Raw genomic sequence first — 19,871 nt, forward strand, 5'->3', positions numbered from 1 at the left:
ATAAAAGCATTTTTTTCAGCCCATCAGCTAAGAGGTCCTAAAAGAAATGACACACAGGAGCAACAAGCATTCCTTGTGCCTAGACATTGGTTTCTAAAACCATTCTCCAATAAATGGAAGCAGAATTTCTTGGCAAAATGGCTGATTCTAAGGTAGTAAATATACAAAATGACTTTGTAGTGCCATAATTATGGTGGCAGAGAATAAGGAAATGCAAAGGTGAATGTGAAGGGAGAGGGAGACAAGCGGAGAGGAGGGGTGTAGGGAAGAGGGAAGGGTAAGAGAGGAGAGGGAAGGAGGAGGAAGAGGAGGAAAAGAAAAAAGAAAATCTACATACACAAGCCCAGTAGGGTTATGTCAAAGGAGCACAGGAGCCAACCAAAAGAGCTCCCAATGACCAAATCTAGAACAATTCAAAGAGCAAAGTAAAATAGTATTAGCTAATAACCCAAAATATAAAATAAGTACTCATGAGTCCATGTTGCTTTAAATAAATGATTGAACAAACTAGTACAGTTGTCCCTCAGAGTCTGCAGGGGATTAGTTCCAGGACCCTCCATAAGTACCAAAATCTGAGGATGCTCAAGCCCCTTATGTAAAAGGGCACAGTATTTGCATATTGGACACACCCCGCTATATACTTCAAATCATCTCTAGATTACTTAAAATACCTAATATAATATAAATGCTATGTAAATAGTTGCAAATACAATGTAAATAGTTGCTGGCATTTGGCAAATTCAAGTCTTGCTTTTTTTGGAACTTACTGGAACTTTTGTCCCAAATACTTCTTTTAAATTGAAGTATAGTTGATTTACAATGTTAATTTCTATTGTACAGCAACTGATTCAATTATACACGTATATACACTCTTTTTTTCCCCAAATATTTTTAATCTGAGGTTGGTTAAATCAGTGGATGCAGAACCCAAAGATATGGAGGGATGACTGCAAATGGGAAAAAAGAGACACATCTCCCATATAGAGGAATTCAAAATAATTTATGTAGATATCCCACCCTCAAGAAAAAGCAGCATGACTCACTACTTCGTAGGTGTGGAGTGTGCATAGTGACTTCCTTCCAAACTGTACATTATGCAAAGGGGAAAAATAAGAGTAACTCTACAGTGGAGAAACCTGACAAACACTATCTCAGTCAGGTGACCATGACCAACATCAACAGTGATAAATCATGCGAACAGTATATACCCTTGATATAATGTCATGGAAATAGCACTTTGCATGTGGTCTTCCTCCCAATAACCCATAATCCCATTCTTATCATGAGAAAAACATCAGACAAACCTCAATAGTGGGGCATCCTACAAAATCTGTGCCCAGTACTCCTCAAAACTGTTAAGTTCATCAAAAAAAAGAAATTCAGAGAAATTGCCCCTGCCAAGAGGAGCCTAAGGAAACAGGACAACCAAATGTAACATGGTATCCTGGATAGGATTTCAGAAAAGAACAAGTACATTACATAAGAACTAAGGAAATCAAATCAACTATGGACTTAGCTAATAACAATATATCAATATTGGTTTATTAAGCATAACAAAGTATATAAAATGTTAAAATATAAAATGTTAAAAACAGGAGAAGCTGGGTTTGATATACTCAGTACTATCTTCTCACTTTTTCTGAAGATCTGAAACTATTAAAAATTAATGTCTATTAAAAAAGAAAAAACAGCCAAGTGTTAAATGATAGATCTCTCTCTACTGGAAATATGGGCAATTTATGATTTGTCTTTATAGTTCTCTGTGCCATACACATTTTCTAGAATAAGCTCTATGTTGCTCTAAAACATATAAGCATACAAGATTTGTTTGCTCAACTTAAATACTAAACACTAGAACTGTGATTATAAATTTTAAAAGCAGATACTATTTATTGAATAATTACAACTTGTTGCATATTGATTGTGCTAAGAATTTTTTTTTTTTTTTTTTTTGCAGGACGCAGGCCTCTCACTGTTGTGGCCTCTCCCACTGCGGAGCACAGGCTCCGGACGCACAGGCTCAGCGGCCATGGCTAACGGGCCCAGCCACTCCACGGCATGTGGGATCTTCCCGGACCGGGGCACGAACCTGTGTCCCCTGCATTGCCAGGCAGACTCTCAACCACTGTGCCACCAGGGAAGCCCTGCTAAGAATTTTATCAATACTCTGTGAACACTACTATTCCGTTTTAAAAGAACACCACTGTGCCTTTTTAAAAGATAAGGAACTAGAGGTTCAGAAATTTTAGGCCACAGAGCTAACAGATGGCAGATAAGCTGACTTCAAACATGCTTTTATTTTTAGATAATATAGCTTCCCTAGAATTACTCGTTCACTAGTGCCATATATTATCTTAAAGTACTTCACAACAACACTATGAAGTCAGTTTTAAATAACCGTATTTATGTGAAACTGTGTTAGAAGAAAAATGTGACAGGCACCATTGCAGTGCCAACTCCACCAAAGACAAAACAAAACCTCCATCAGATAAAACAATGGGTTTAGGTCCTGATAAACACATCATAAATTGAAAATATCATTAAGTGGAAAATGCATTTAAATACACCTAACCTATCAAACATCACAGATTAGCCTAGCCTACCTTAATGTTCATAATACTTAATTAGCCTACAGTGGACAAAATCATCTAACACAAAGCCTATTTTATAATAAAGTGTTGAACATCTCATGTAATTTAATGAACACTGTACTGAAAGTGAAAAACAGAACCGTTATATGTGTACAGAATGACCATAAGTACCTTGACTGTTTACTCCCTCATGGCACTGGGAGCTATGCTCTCTGCCACTGACCAACATCACAAGAGAGTATCGTACTGCATATTCCTAGCCTGGGAAAAGATCAAAATTCAAGGACTGCCCTGGTGGTCCAGTGGTTAAGACCCCGTGTTTCCACTGCAGGGAGCGTGGGGTCAATCCCTGGTCGGCGAACTAAGATCCTGCTTGCCGCGTAGCACAGCCAAAGGAGGAAAAAAAGAAAGAGGAAAAAAAAGAGAGAGAAAAAAAAAAAGATAAAAATTCAAAGTATGGTTTCTATTGAATGCATATCATTTTCACACCATGGTAAAGGTGAAAAATCCTAAGTCAGTGAGCAACTGTCCAAGCAGCACTGCTACAGAAACACAGTGACTGCCAAACCTACTTCTAATAACTTTAAAATATTTAGATCTTGTTTTACCAGGAGGCATCCTCAAGCATGCCTCTTTCCTGGGCAATAAGGTGGTTCTTTCAAAATGTATCAAATCAATTATTCTCCTTACACTACTGTTAAGTTCAAAGAGATATTGAGACTGATTTCTTGCCTTCATCAAGGCTCACCACCCTACTGCTCAAGCTATTTTAACATGTGACAGAATTGATAAACTGAGAATGAATAGCCTATATCTGTGTTTCTTATGATGCTATTTCATGATTCCTTAATTCACAGGCTGACTCAACTAAGGCTGGCTTATTTTTAAGAAAATTGGTCTATTTTTAGGAAAATTGGTCCCATCATGAAAATAAGCCAAGAGGAGACTGCACACATGTCCTGAACAAGGGAAATCCAAAACCTACTCAAAGAGTTACATTATCAGCATCCATGAATAAACTCAAATATATGGAGAAGAACCTGGCAAAAGGACACAGGAGCCACATTGATGGGGCACCCATTAGCCAATTCTGGGATAATGTGAGCAACAAAAGAAAAGATTAACGAAAAGAAAACAAACAATCTGATTTTTAAAAGTAGGCAAAGGTTTTGAACGGCCATTTTACCAGTGAAGATATACGGATAACAAATAAGCATATGAAAAGATGCTCAACATGATAAGCCATTAGGGAAATGTAAATTAAAACCACAAAGGACACAACCAACCACCTATTAGGATGGTTTTAAAAAAATGACAACATCAAGTGGTGGTGAGGATGCACAGTTACTGAGATGCTGATACACTTCTGGTGGGAAAGCAAAAAGGCACAAACCACTTGGAAAACAGTTAAATATACAAATACTATAAGGATCCAACAATCGCATCCCTAGTTATTTATCCAAATAAAATGAAACCTGTATACAAATATTCAAAGCAGCTTTAGTCCTAATCATCAAAACCTGGAAATTCAAATGTGCCTCACCAGAGGAATGAATAAAATGTGGTACATCCATACAATGCAATATTATTCAAAATAAAAAGTAACAAACTCTTGATATATATCACACCTTAGATGAATCTCAAGTGTACCACGCTAAGTGAAAAAAAACACACTCAAATGGTCACATACTGTACGACTGCATTTACATATTTTGGAAAAAGCAAACCATAAGGTTAGAAAACAGATTGGAAGTTGGCAGGAATTAAGGATGGGTGAAGGGTTTGAAAACAAAGGGAATTTAAGGGGACTGGGGAGGATGATAGAATTTTTTTGTATTTTAATTGTAGTGGCGATTACATGAATATACACATGTTAAAATTCAAAGAACTGTAAATCAAAGCATAAGCTTCACCATCTATAAGTTAATGAATTTAAAAAGAAAAATCAAGTTAAAATAACAATTGCAAAGGATTAAATCCTTTAATCCCTTCAAACAGAAAACCAACTAATATAACCCAAAAACATCTGGGAACATCTGGACTAATTGACAGCATACGTCTCCTGATGCAATGCATTGAGAATTTAGCATTACGTCTGGGGAAGTCCTGCTAAAAGGGCTTAACATAAATTTAATCAAGAGGAAAGTCAGACAAGCTTAAGCTGAGGTCACTCTATAAAACAACTGGTTTGGACTCTTCAAAAATGTCAATTACGGGCTTCCCTGGTGGCGCAGCGGGTGAGAGTTCGCCTGGTGATGCAGGGGACAAGGGTTTGTGCCCCGGTCCGGGAAGATCCCACATGCCGCGTAGCGGCTGGGCCCGTGAGCCATGGCCGCTGAGCCTGCATGTCGGAGCCTGTGCTCCGCAGTGGGAGAGGCTACAACAGTGAGAGGCCTGCGTACTGTTAAAAAAAAAAAAAAAGTCAATTACATTAAAAAAAAATCAGGAATGGATCCAGATGAAAGAAGTCTAAAGACATAAGAGAACCCAATGCAACATACAATCTTAGATATTTATTTTTTCCATAAAAGACTTTATGGCTGGGATAACTGACAAAATCTCAATGTGGTCCATCAATTGGATAACAGTATTGTGTCAATGTTAATTTTCTGATTTTGATCATTACACTGTGATTATGTAAGAAAATTCCTTGTTTTGGAGGGGAAAACCCAAATATTTAGGGGGGTTACTCTTAAATGGCTCAGGAAAAAAATAATTAAAAAGAGGAAGAAAGAATATAAGGTTATGTTCACGTTTGGCAAATCCGAGTGAAGAGTATCAAGGAATTCTCCGTACTATTTTGCAACTTTTGTCTGAAATTATGTCAAAATTTAAAATAAATTACTTTTTAAAGTAAACGTCCTCTGGGCTAAAAATAACAGATCAAGTTATCTAAAGGATGGGAATTGGACTTCTCTGGTGGCATCCAGAGAAGAATCCACCTGCCAGGTTTGATCCCTGGTCCGGGAAGATCCCACATGTTGCGGAGCAGCTAAGCCCATGTGCCACAACTACTGAGCCTGAGCTCTAGAGCCCGGAAGCCACAATTACTGAGCCCGTGCATATAGAGCCCGTGCTCCACAACAAGAGAAGCCATCGCAATGAGAAGCCCACGCACCACAACGAAGAGCAGCCCCCGCTCACCGCCACTAGAGAAAGCCCACGTGCAGCAATGAACCCAACGCAGCCAAAAATAAGTAAAATAAATAAATAAACTTATTTAAAAAAAAGAAAGGATGGGACTCAACATAAACACATTTACTAAAATTTTAAGCGTCATGGGAAAGCTGGCACTTACTCAGGACTGATCAGAGAAGTGTGCTCTAGCACAAAGTCTGCAATTCTGGGTTCCACTGCGGCAAGGAATTAGCTTGATGCTGTTAAACATCTAACCACACAAGCAACTCTCTCCCCTCAACTGTTTCCTTGCTCATCAAGTGCCCCTTGCCAATAAAACAGCAGCTTCAAATGCAGATTTGGCCACAAAAAAATAATCAATCATACTGACTTAGAATATTTATAAATTGGGTTATAAATCAGGCTCCTGTTATTCTGATTAATACCAGCATCCTCAAGTTGTATCAACTCTGGGACATAAGCCTGGAAATTATCCTCTAAAATGGTAGATTTATCAAGGCTATATAACTGTGTGCACTCTTGGCTAACAGCTTTTCTTTTAGCTATACTCCCTCATCTTGTCACAGCCTTCTTTCAACCAACAGATTTCATTACTCATAAAGACACAACATGAAAACAAGAAAGACTAAATAAGGTTAGTGAGAAATTACATTTTTCAGTGGTAAAGTCATATGACAATACTTAAATAACATTAATTCTACTTCAGAAACCTGCATGAAATTTAAATATGACACCCACATAATCACTTCAAGGACACAAAAAAGGGGGAGAATGTTTTTATTTTCATGCTTTTTAAAGTCTTGACATAGAAGAGGTAAACACAGACCACAGGTAAAAACTTTAAATATGCAGACAGAAGCCACTTTAGAAAGCACAGGCCTTTATTCAAAACTTCAGAATTAGGGAGTCTGATCTTAAAAAAAGGAAAATGTTCCATTCAGCACTTACTCAATTTCCTTATATAGCGGTATGTATAGAATTTATGAATTAGCGCTTAGTAAGTCTGATCTTGCTTATAGAAATAGGATCTTAATACTTCATTTTCAGAACACTTTAAAACCCAAGCCAATGTTTATCCTTCAAGGATGTGGAAGGCATTCCTCATTCAAATCTGATTCGTGGTTTTATAAAGCATGAAGATCATTTTCATTACTTCATCAACTATATGCTGGATTCTAATATTCTTTTTGATAGTGATGTGTTCAGTGATAGAAACTTATAAAAAGAGAATTCCTTCTCAATTTGTAAACCAAAATTTTAAAAGTAAAATCCCTGAAGTTATAGGAAGACATTTTTATGACATAAGTAGCTACTTCACTAAGCTGCTGGCAAAAGCCAAAACAACAAAGGTACAAATTGTTATTTAACCTTTAAATACTGTTTGCTACAAATCTACAAATATTTTAAATATACTTTCTTCTTCAATGAAAATTAAGATAATCTCCAGCTTAACAGCTTTTGAAGATGTAAATATTACAAATAAAAAAGACAGCTTTCCTACTGAATGTCCAACGATAAACTGAACCCCAAGTTTTCTATCCCAAAGACATAAAAATGATCTAAAGTGGACTAAGTGCATGGCAAGTTCTTATTAAAAATGATTCTTCATATGCTCTTCTACTAAAGCAATCAATATAAAAAGAATATGAAAGCTTGTTTTCTGCTTGAAGATTTAGGTAACCTCCAAGGAATAAGAACTTGTGAGCTTTTAAACCCAGAGCTATCGTATGTGAAAATACTAGTGTCTGATAAAAAAGCAAACCAATAAAATTCCATATGTAAAATGGCCTAAATATCAGTAATAATTACATTCTGCATTTTTTAATCTAAAACTTCAAAGCCATCAACCTTTATCAGTGCTTCAAGTGAAAAATCAAAATAGTCATATTCAGGTTTAAAACTAAATTTCTCTTCTCTCAATATGAAGGCATAGACAGAATAGACAGTAAAAATTATTTTGTCCAACATCCTGAGCCTACGGATATGGAAACCATCTACAACATGATCTCATTATGTCATCATCGATTCACCTTCTTCACCAGTAGCATCTTGGGAAATGTGAAGGTCTTCAAGCATCTCAGCCAGACTAATTCGAGGTGCTCCTTCATCATCTGTGTCACCTTCCACAGGAATAGTTGAATCTAAGAAAAAATACAAAGAGGATTTCAAATACAACTATGGAAATATACAAATATATTTGTATAGGGGTCAGCAAATTAAGGAAGGGATCATGCTAGGATGCAAATGATATCAAATGTGGTATAGTAAACAACATTTTAATAAGTTTTACTGTTGTGCAAGTTTGGGATTTTTTTGGGGGGGGTAAATGTTTACAGTAGTTTTAAAGACACATGACAAAAGTCATTTATGGAATCAGAGTTTAAGATACCAAAATACTCATACTAGGTTAATATATTTATTTACAGAAGCTACAACTTAAATCAAATACTCCTAATTCACCAACCTCTATAAATGTTCACATTTTTTCTAATTGCCTCATCTTCTTCAAGATCTTCAAGGAAATCTTGGTATTGCCTATAGAAGGGTAAAGAAACATTTAAGTATTTCACCTTTACCAAGAAAGTATGAAGTTAATGTTTTCTTCATTTTCAGCATTATAAGTGTGTCCCAAGTATTAAAATCTTTAAAAATAGTAACTGAAGGTCAAGTATGGATGTTAATTAAATACTAACAGGTTTTTAAAAATTCTTTTCTTTCAAAATTACATTATTAAAAAAAACACACACCTGAATATAGGTGACATTAAATATAAGACAATAACAAGACCCCTTCATACTTTACCCTCCCCCCAAAAAAATGTATGGCCAAGTTAAAATACACACACTTTAAGACTATAGATGAAATAGTCAAATATATACTTACAATATCTACTTAACATTATATACTTATATATACATATTTTAAATTATACTATGAGACTATATTTTAGAAATATTGCTGTTTCCCACTCACATTTCATGACACAACTTTATTTAAACTTTTCGGTTTTTTATACATCAGTGTCATTAATGTCATCATTAAGGCCACTTTTCCAATCATCCAATAAACTTTTCTAGAACACAGTATCTTCATTTCTCCTTAAGTTGTATGAAAAACAGCATATTTGATATCAATGTGGTATTTTCTTTTTATACTAAATCATAAGTAATACTTTGCTATTTGTGATATCCACAAGGTAATTGCTCATTATATTTTCAAATGAATCATCAATAATAATACTGCAATTGTCAGGTCATAACCCAGGAAATAATAACTAAATCTGTGTTAAATGTCATTACATCTGTTCATACTGATCCAAACAACATATTGATAAGAACAGAAAATTAATATTGAGTGCAAGGAGCAAGTGTGTGGTGACTATTTCTTTATGATAAAAAAAAACCCATAAAGATTTATCATAAGAATTTCCTTTGAGACAACATATAAAATATAAAGAAAGTGGGACCTTTCATCATCTGTATCCATGTTTTCTCTATCTCTTGCAAGCTCTTTCAGTTTCCAGTTTCTACGACGCTGACGTTTGGTACGGTCATAGCTCTTCTTGATTAACACCTAAAAGTAAGAGAAATATTTGCAAAGTTACAAAAAATGGGAACTAGGTAACAGGACCTCAAAATCCAACAAAATTTTTAAAATGAAAGCTTATGGGAATGCCAGGAAGACGCTAAACTAATGACAGTGGTTATACCTTAAGGGAAAGGAGTAGGGATCAAGAAGTGGTGTCAAGAGAACTTTTAACATTTTTATTAATGTACTTAATATTTTATGAGAATTCATTTAGCCATTATTTGTATAACTGTTAAAATTTACTAACTGAAATTTTCCAGTGACTGAAAATTAAAATTTTTTATACCAAAAATTTCGTTTCTGGCGGTTTTTTTTCTTCCTTTATACCAAAGTTCCGTTTTCAGCTACCATTCACATAAATCACTCTGAAACATTATTACAGGCAGACATTTTTCTCCTTTTCACTCCTACTAATAAGCACTTATAGAATTATATATATATATTTTCACAACTGTATATCCTAGAACAATTTAATAAAGTGTGGAATAAATGAAAATAACTTTATAATACAAAATCTATGTAAGACCATTTGATCTTCTCTTATGAACTTTTTGAAAAATACCTATTTAGAATTACACCGAAACCATGCTATTTCCTAATTTATTAATTAATAAAAGCACAACTGGGTGGTGAGGAGGGGAGCCTTTCTTACACCATGACTTTATTTTTGCCCACAGCTAAAGAGATCAATGTTTATTTTAAAAGATTAAGTAAAGCAAACAGGAGATAGGGTCTTTCACATTTCACATTCACTGTTACTCAGGATTCTGATAAACTCATGTTAGAATTTAACAGATTTTTTTCAGAAGTAACATTCTTTCTCTAAGACCTAACACTGTGAAGATTATTTTCAACTACAATTATATTCAAACCTGAATATGGTTTTAACTCTAAATGCCTTCTTAACAATACATGGAATAAGCTGAGCCTAAAAGAATGAACAGGGATAAATTCTAAAGGTCATCATTTTTAGCTGCAAATTTATTTTTACTCTAAAGATACTATCAAGTATTTTGACAGAATGAAAATTTGATTATAAGAGCAACCAAAAAACTCAATAAATCTTGGATTTTATCCACTAAGAATAATTATCTTAAATGAAGGTTTTGCTATTATACCTTAACTGCAATTTCAAAAGAAACCTCTAAATTGATTACTTTCAAAAATGTGAACACATGCATCTTACTCATAAGAGTTACATCAATCGTCTTCAACACATGAAAAAGAGGAAAATCTAAAGCCTTACCACATCTGGGACTCTATCTGATTTCATTTTGTTGACATGCTCATCATTTAAGTTACAGTTGGCCAAATCAAACCTGAAATGAAAACAATGAAACACTTAATGACAAAAACACTTACTCTTTCCATGTAACTTTTTATTTTATAGATGATCACCTAACAGTTCCTCCTAAGATCAAACATTTAATACGCTTTCCCACTTTAGAAGTTTTGCAGTGTACTATACAGTGAACAGGCTTCTACAGACCTGGTAAAGATAATAATACACTCTATCTCTCAGTTTCACATGTCATCCATTATTGTCCACCTTACTATACGCTTGTAAAAGAAGCAAAACAGACTTATATATCAGTCTAACATTAGGATTCAGTTACATGGTTCCATTCAGTTTATAGACAACAAAAACAAAACACCCCTCATTCTCTAGTAAAAGGAACTGAAACCCTAAGAGCAAAAATAACGTTTAAGGCATGCTTATAAGCTCTGCATCAGAATGGACTATCCTATGCCTATAAAGACCCTTTACATATATAGCTGCCATATTTTAAAAGTGAAATATTTTAACAACAGCATATGCATAATAAAAAACTACCTGCTCCCCCCCAAAACTACAAACATAATCTAATCATACTACTTCAGGGTTCAATTACTCAAAATCTTGTAATAAATGACTCTTTAAGATGATGGCCAAAATGGAATAACTATGGGTTTCTGTCCAATCAATAATTTCATTTAGTTATCAATAATAAAGTGAGCTATATGGCTCCTAAGAACTCTTAAATTCTTTTTAAGATAAACTATTTTAGATAGCTTTGCTGGCTCCCAGAGAAAATCTGCAATGCTAGTCAGCAGTTTAAAATAATATAAAATAATACAAACCCCAACACCAGGTCTCCAGGATTTAGAAGATGTCCCAAATGAGTGCGACAAAAATACTGTTTATCTGTATTCATTTCAGATGTTTTCTGTACCCAGACTTCCCCGAGGGTATGCTTAACAGGAAAGAAAATGAACTCTTCAATAATCTAGGCATAACTTAAAAAGCATCTCATAGAATAGTTAAATACAATGTTGATTTTGGTTTTCTGATTTTCGTTTTAAAGACAGAAATTGTTTTATTTTCCAGATCTCTGAAACACTGTCAAAATTAACAGATTACTGAATTATGAGTACAGAAAAAGACTCATAAGTAATTCATAAAATAAATATTTTTGTTAAGATTTTATTCAAGGCTTTTATAAAACATTAACATTGTCACCTAAAAACAGACACATATGTAGAATTTTCAAAAGAAATGTTCTCACAGGGAGATGGGCCAACAGAGACTGAGCAAAAAGAATAACTAAAAAAGTAGGGGAATCTTAAATCCAGAAAATAACTTAAGCAACCCCTTGTTTTACACATAAGGTTAAAAAAAACAGCCTTCAGAGAAAATAATCTAGCAATCCCAGCAGCACCACTACCACCACAACAGAACCCAAATCTTCATCAGTTTTTTGAATGTCTACTATTTTGAGGTATAACTTTTTTTTTAACTATTTACTATGGAAACATCATCTCAAGTTTGAACTTTTAAAGCAGAAAACCATTAATGTCCCTTTCCAACATGGAATTTTACCAGCAATTGTAACTGACATTTCCAACTTCCCGGCTGAATGAAGTATAGCACATGCCAATACCTTTTACTAACAAAAACAGAACCAAGTAAAATGGGATCAAGAGCAAAATACTAAGAATTATAGATAGAATTAAGGAATCTCAAAGAGGTGAAAAGAAGAGGTAGAGAGAGGGGAAGAAACTGAAATAACAGACAGGTCCCAGATTTAGGAAAAAACTGGAAAAAAAAATCGAATTACCAGGGAAACACTAAATTCTAGCTAAATGCATTTTTGAAAGCAAAGAAAGTAGCTTGTTTTTTGGGGGGGTTTTTTGCAGTACGCAGGCCTCTCACTGTTGTGGCCTCTCCCGTTGCGGAGCACAGGCTCCGGATGTGCAGGCTCAGCGGCCATGGCTCACGGGCCCAGCCACTCTGCGGCATGTGGGATCTTCCCGGACCGGGGCACGAACCCATGTCCCCTGCATCGGCAGGCGGACTCTCAACCACTGTGCCACCAGGGAAGCCCAAGAAAGTAGTTTTATATATGCCTGAGGGGAAGTAGTGGTGCTTAAATGATAAACATTTCTCTTTTTTTTATAACTTTATTAATTTGTTTTTACTTTCGGCTGTATTGGGTCTTTGTTGCTGCTCATGGGCTTTCTCTAGTTGATGCAAGCGGACGCTACTCTTTGTTGCGGTACGCGGGCTTCTCACTGTCTTGGCTTCTCTTGCTGCAGAGCACAGGCTCTAGAGTGCAGGCTCAGTTGCTCCGCAGCATGTGGGGTCTTCCTGGGCCAGGGCTTGAACCCGTGTCCCCTGCATTGGCAGGCAGATTCTTAACCACTGTGCCACAGGGAAACCCTAAACGTTTGTTCTTAATCATATCATCAAATTTTTTATTTTAAAAATATGAAAAGTAATTCTTCCATTCCCATTGATTTTCTCAAGTTACTGGAAGTTATTTTTGTCTCAGGACACAATATTACCTCAATAGAAATAGCACTCAATAGAAATGAGCACTGCTACTATACAGTTTGGGGGGGCCTCTAAATACTATTTTATAGTAGAAGAAATCAGACTTACATCCTTGAAGAAACACCTGATTTCAGATATGGGGTAGGAATTATGTGATTTTGGAACACCGAAATGTTGTGGTGTTGTCCCACCAAGTAAGGATGCTTTCAAAGACTAGGAAAGTCATGTCAAAAGAACAAAGGAATAGACCTATATCTATTCAAGAAATTGAGTCAATAATTAGTAATCTTCCAAAATAGAAAGCACCAGGCCCTGATGGATTCACTGGTGAATTCTAGCAAACATTTAAGGTAGAAATTATACCATTCCTCTAGAATCTTTTCCCAAAGGCAGAAACAGAGGGAATACTTCCTAACTCATTTACAAGGTCAACATTACCTTATAACCAATACCAGACAAAGACATTACAAGGAAAGCAATCTACAGACCAATCTCTCATGAACACAGATTCAAAAATCCTCAACAAAACATAAAAGAACTGTACACCATTACCAAGTGGGATTTAACCCAGGTATGCAAGGCTGGTTCAACATGTGAAAATCAAATTAATGTAGCCCATTAATCAAATCAGCAGGTTAAAAAGGAAAAAAAAACCACATGATGATATCAATAAAGAAAAAGCATTTGACAAAATCCAACACCCATTCATGATTAAAAAAACCTCTCAGTAAACTAGAAATAGAGGGGAACTTCCACTACCTGATAAAGCATATCTTTATATTAAAAAAAACCTTAAACCTAACATTATACTTAATGGTGAGAAACTTGCAGCTTTCCCACTAAGATCAGGTACAAGGCAAGAATGTTCCCTCTCACTACTCATTTTCAATATCTTACTGGAAACCCTAGCTAATACAAAAGATAAGAAAAGGAAATGAAAGGTATATATAAATTGGAAAGGTAAAAATAAACTTATCTTTGCAGATGACACGGTCATCTACATAGAAAATGTAAACGGACCAAAGAGCTCCCAGAATATAGCAAGGTTATAGGATACAAGGTTATAAACGAAAGTCACTTTCCTATATACCAACATAAAAAAGTGGAATTTGAATTTTAAAAATACCATTTACATTAGCACCCCCCCAAAAATGAAATACTTAGGTGTATTTCATTAACAAAATATGTGTAAGATCTGTATGAGGAAAACTACAAAACTCTGATGAACAAAATCAAAGAACTAAAACAGAGAGATGGTCCATGTTCATGGACAGGAAAACTCAATATTATCAAGATGTAAGTTCTGCCCAACTTGACCTACAGATTCATGCAATTCCAATCAAAATCCCAACAAGTTTAGCCACAGAGGCATAATATACAGCATAAGGAATATGGTCAGTAATACTGTAGTAACTTTGTATAGAGACAGATGGTAACTAGACTTATCATGGTGATCATTTCATAATGCATGAAAATATCAAATCACTTGTATAGTACACCTGAAAATAACATACTGTTGTATGTCAACTATGTTTCAATTTAAAAAAATTTCCAATAAGGTATTCTGTGGATATCGACAACTGCTTTTAAAGTTATACCAAGACAAAAGATCCTGAACAGTCAACACAATTTTAAAGGAGAAGAACAAAGTTGTAGGACTGACACTACCCAACTTGAAGACTTACTATAATGCTACAGTAATCATGACAGTGTGGTACTGACAAAAGAATAAACAAATATTATACATCAGTGGAACAAAATAAGAGAGCCCAGAAATATACCCAAATAAATACAGTCAACTGATCTTTGACAAGGGACCCAAATAAATACAGTCAACTGATCTTTGACAAGGGACCCAAATAAATACAGTCAACTGATCTTTGACAATGGAACAAAGACAGTCTTTTCAACTAATGGTGCTAGAATAATTGGACATTGACATGCAAAAAAAAAAAGTCAATCTGGACACAAACCTTACACCCTTCATAAAAATTAACTCAAAATGGATCATAGACCTTAGTGTACAACACACAACTATGAGACTCCTAGAAGATAACAAAGGAGAAAATCTAGCTGACCTTGGGTTTGGCAATGACTTTTTCAATACAATAACAAAGGCAGGATCCATGAAAGAATAGTTGATAACGTGGACTTCATTAAAATTAGAAACTTCTGCTTTATGAAAGACAATGTCAAGAGAATAAGATGATAAACCACACTTGGAGAAAATATTTGCAAAAAACATATCTAACAAAGGACTTTTAACCAAAATACACAAATAACCCTTAAAACTCAAAAATAAGAAAACAACCTGATTAAAAAATGGGCCAAAGACCTTAACAGACACCTCACCAAAAAAGACATACAGATGGCAAATAAGCATGAGAAAATACTCATCACGTGTCATCAGGGAAATACAAATTAAAATGACAATGAGATACTACTATATACCTATTAGGAAGGCCCTAAACACTGACAAATCCAAAATCCTGACATCAAATGTTGGTGAAGATGTGGAGCAACAGGAACTCTCATACATTACTGGTGGGAATGCAAGATGATACCACCACTATGGAAGACAGTTTGGCAGTTTCTTACAAAACTAAACATACTCTTACCCAATGCTCCTTGGTGTTTACACAAAGCAGCTGAAAGCTCATGTCCACACAAAAAAATGCAAAAGAATGTTTATAGCAACTTTATTGATAACTGCCAAAACTTGGAAGCAACCAATATGTTCTTCAGTAGGTGAATGAGTAAACTGTGGTACATCAAAACAATATTTTTTGGCACTTAAAACAAAAAGAGCTATTAAGCCATGAAAATACATGGAGAAAATTTAAATGCACATTACTAAGTGAAAGAAGCCAATATGAAAAGACTGTATGAGCCCAATTATATGACATTCTGGAAAAGGCAAAACTATACAGACAGTATTAAAAAAAAAAAAAATCAGTGATTGCCAGGGGTTAGGAGTGAGGGAAGGATGAAAAGGCAGAGCACGGAGGATTTTAAGGGCAGTGAAAATATCCGGCATGATACTATAATGATGGATACATGTCACTATACATTTGTCCAAACCCATAGAAAGTACAATACCAAGAGGGAATCCTAATGTAAAATATGGACAATGGGTGATTATAATGTGTCAATGTAGATTCATCAACTGTAACAAATGTACCACTCTTTTGGCAGGAGAAGGGCATTTGATAATGGTGGAGGCTATGCGTGTGTGGAGGCAAGGAGTATACAGGAAAATCTTTTACCTCCTCTTAATTTTGCTGCGAACCTAAAAGTGCTCTAAAAAAAGTAAGTCATTAAAAAATATTTTTTTGAAGGAAATAGAAACTATTCTCAAGGGGCTCCTACTGGCTACATTTGAGGCCATCTGAGAGGGAGGGAGGGAGGAGGGAGGGAGGCAGGGTAGTAGCAAAGGGAAAAAATTCTTAAATTACAATGGAGACACCTGGCTATCAGATAAACAGCCAAACATTACTTGCCTCTTGATATATCATAAAAGGTACATAGCATCCCCTCTGAAATGTTCTGCCAAAAAAAAATTAACCTAAACGTAAATAGGACTTTAGATCCATTTTCCAGTTTAAAGGAAATACAAGAGAGTACGAAGCAAGTTAAATAACATCATGAGGGGCTTCCCTGGTGGCGCAGTGGTTGAAAATCTGCCTGCTAATGCAGGGGACATGGGTTCAAGCCCTGGTCTGGGAGGATCCCACATGCCGCGGAACAACTGGGCCCGTGAGCCACAACTACTGAGGCTGCGCATCTGGAGCTTGTGCTCCGCAATGAGAGAGGCCGCGGCAGTGACAGGCCCGCACACCACGATGAAGAGCGGCCCCCGCTCGCTGCAACTGGAGAAAGCCCTCGCACAGAAACAAAGACCCAACACAGCCAAAAATAAATAAATAATTTTTTTTTAAAAAATGACATCATGAGGAAACAATAACACTAGATCCACAAGATAAATAAATGCCCTAGTTGCATTAGGAAGTTGGTATCATAAAAAAATGAATGAGAAAAAAAGGGGGGGCTGTTATTAAATATTTAAAAGGTACAATATTCACATTCAATATACAGTCCCCAACTAGACACCGGTTTAAATGAACCATAAAAGGCACTTTGGGACAAATAAGGAAATCTGGCAAACTATGCAGTTTATATGTATGATAGCACTTTGATTATACAGAAAATGTTTCTATGTTTTAGAGATGATTATTGAAGTATTCAGTAATTAGTGATTATATATATATATTTAATTCAACATGTTTGAAATTTTTTAAAAAGCAAAAGAGGGTTAAGCTTGTCATTTGGTGCTTCTGTACAAAAGGAAAGGAAATGCTTTTTCATAATAATATTTTTTTAATTTTTCCAATATTAAAGAGGAAAAGTTAACTTACTAGATAGTATAAGTCTGACAGTTTTCACCACAATGACCACATGTTAAAAGCAAATGTTATACAAACACACAAAGCATTTTTAACTGAATGTGCTGTTAGCTTATTTGGAACCACATTTTGGAATTACCAACAAATTTTTAAAAACAAAGATACAAAAAAAAAGAGAGAGAGAGTGAAACTAAAATAGTAAGTTGGGGGCTAGGGGGAGGTAAGCAGGATGGAACTTACCTTTTTTGATATCATTCCAGCACCTGCATTGCGTTTTAGATCTCGGACTATGCTGCATTCCATAACAATAAACTCCTCTAGCTGTTTGGGATGGCATAAACTATTGAAAGGGTGACTCCAAAAAGTGTTGCCATCAATATCTGCAACTAAGAATAAACAAAGAACATTGAAGAACAAAAGAACTGAAGTATTTCAAAAGCCATTAAATGCAGTCCCGGGTGAACGACCAGAGCATCCGAGCCCGCCTCCAGGGTTTCAGCAGCAGCAAGGCAGCAGGCAGATTTCAGACACTCAGACTCCACCTATACTTTCATCTACAATGGCAGCCCCAAAAGCCATGTGGCTGACAGGGTCTTGGTGCTCTGGCCAGGTGTCAGGTCTGTGACTCTGAGGTAGAAGAGCCAGGTTCAGGACATTGGTCCAGCAGAAACCTCCCGACTCCACGTAATATCAAAAGGCTTTGAAAACTCTCCCAGAGGTCTCCATCTCAACGCTAAGACCCAGCTCGACTCAACGACCAGCAAGCTACAGTGCTGGACACCCTATGCCAAACAACTAGCAAGACAGGAACACAACCCCACCCATTAGCAGAGAGGCTGCCTAAAACCATAATAAGGTAACAGGTACCCCAAAACACACCCCACATGCAGTACTGCCCACCAGAAGGACAATACCCAGCCTCGTCCACCAGAACACAAGCACCAGTGCCCTGCACCAGGAAGCCTACACAACCCACTGGACCAACCTCAGCCACTGGGGGCAGACACCAAAAACCGGGAACTACAAACCTGCAGCTTGCGAAAAGGAGACCCCAAACACAGTAAGTTAAGCAAAATGAGAAGACAGAGAAACACACAGCAGATGAAGGAGCAAGGTAAAAACCCACCAGACCAAACAAATGAAGAGGAAATAGGCAGTCTACCTGAATAAAAAATTCAGAATAATGATAGTAATGATGATCCAAAATCTTGGAAACAGAATGAAGAAAATACAAGAAATGTTTAACAAGAACCTAGAAGAACTAAAGAGCAAACAAACAATGATGAACAACACAATAAATGAAATTAAAAATTCTCTACAAGGCATCAATAGCAGAAAAACTGAGGCATAAGAACAGATAAGTGACCTGGAAGATAAAATAGTGGAAATAACTACTGCAGAGCAGAATAAAGAAAAAAGAATGAAAAGAATTGAGGACAGGCTCAGAGACCTCTGGGACAACATTAAACACACCAACATTCAAATTATAGGGGTTCCAGAAGAAGAAGAGAAAAAGAAAGCGACTGAGAAAATATTTGAAGAGATTATAGTTGAAAACTTCCCTAATATGGGAAAAGAAATAGTTAATCAAGTCCAGAAAATGCAGAGGGTCCCATACAGGATAAATCCAAGGAGAGACACGCCAAGACACATATTAATCAAACTATCAAAAATTAAATACAAAGAAAAAACATTAAAAGCACCAAGGGAAAAACAACAAATAACATTCAAAATCCTCATAAGGTTAATAGCTGATCTTTCAGCAGAAACTCTGCAAGCCAGAAGGGAGTGGCAGGACATATTTAAAGTGATGAAAGGGAAAAACCTACAACCAAGATTACTATACCCAGGAAGGATCTCAGATTCGATGCAGAAATTAAAACCTTTACAGACAAGCAAAAGCTAAGAGAATTCAGCACCACCAAACCAGCTTTACAAAAAACGCTAAGGAACTTCTCTGCACAGGAAACACAAGAGAATGAAAAGACCTTCAATAACAAACCCAAAACAATTAAGAAAATGGCAATAGGAACATACATATCAATAATTAACTTAAACGTAAACGGATTAAATGCTCCAACCAAAAGACATACACTTGCTGAATGGATACAAAAACAAGACCAGTATATATGCTGTCTACAAGAGACCCACTTCAGACCTAGGGACACATACAGACTGAAAGTGAGAGGATGCAAAAAGATATTCCATGCAAATGGGAAACCAAAAGAAAGCTGGAGTAGCAATTCTTATATCACACAAAATAGACTTTAAAATAAAGACTATTACAAGAGACAAAGAAGGGCACTACATAATGATCAAGGGATCAATCCAAGAAGA

The 19,871-nt window shown here is 35.9% G+C and overlaps 1 protein-coding gene across 1 annotated transcript in view; it reads right to left on the reverse strand.

Annotated features, from left to right (window-relative positions):
* NMD3 (NMD3 ribosome export adaptor) overlaps nucleotides 1-19,871 on the reverse strand; it is a 67,375-nt gene that overhangs the window by 20,274 nt on the left and 27,230 nt on the right. The window contains exons 11-16 of the mRNA XM_082839901.1: nucleotides 17,775-17,920; nucleotides 11,439-11,551; nucleotides 10,564-10,636; nucleotides 9,196-9,302; nucleotides 8,194-8,264; nucleotides 7,760-7,870 (exon numbers count right to left, since the gene is read on the reverse strand). Coding sequence (XP_082696027.1) covers nucleotides 7,760-7,870; nucleotides 8,194-8,264; nucleotides 9,196-9,302; nucleotides 10,564-10,636; nucleotides 11,439-11,551; nucleotides 17,775-17,920 — 621 coding nt within the window. The remainder of the gene's footprint in view (nucleotides 1-7,759; nucleotides 7,871-8,193; nucleotides 8,265-9,195; nucleotides 9,303-10,563; nucleotides 10,637-11,438; nucleotides 11,552-17,774; nucleotides 17,921-19,871) is intronic.

This window comes from Leucopleurus acutus (genome assembly GCF_964270905.1).
Source record: "Leucopleurus acutus genome assembly, chromosome: 5".
In the NCBI taxonomy this organism is placed as follows: Eukaryota; Metazoa; Chordata; class Mammalia; order Artiodactyla; family Delphinidae; genus Leucopleurus; species Leucopleurus acutus.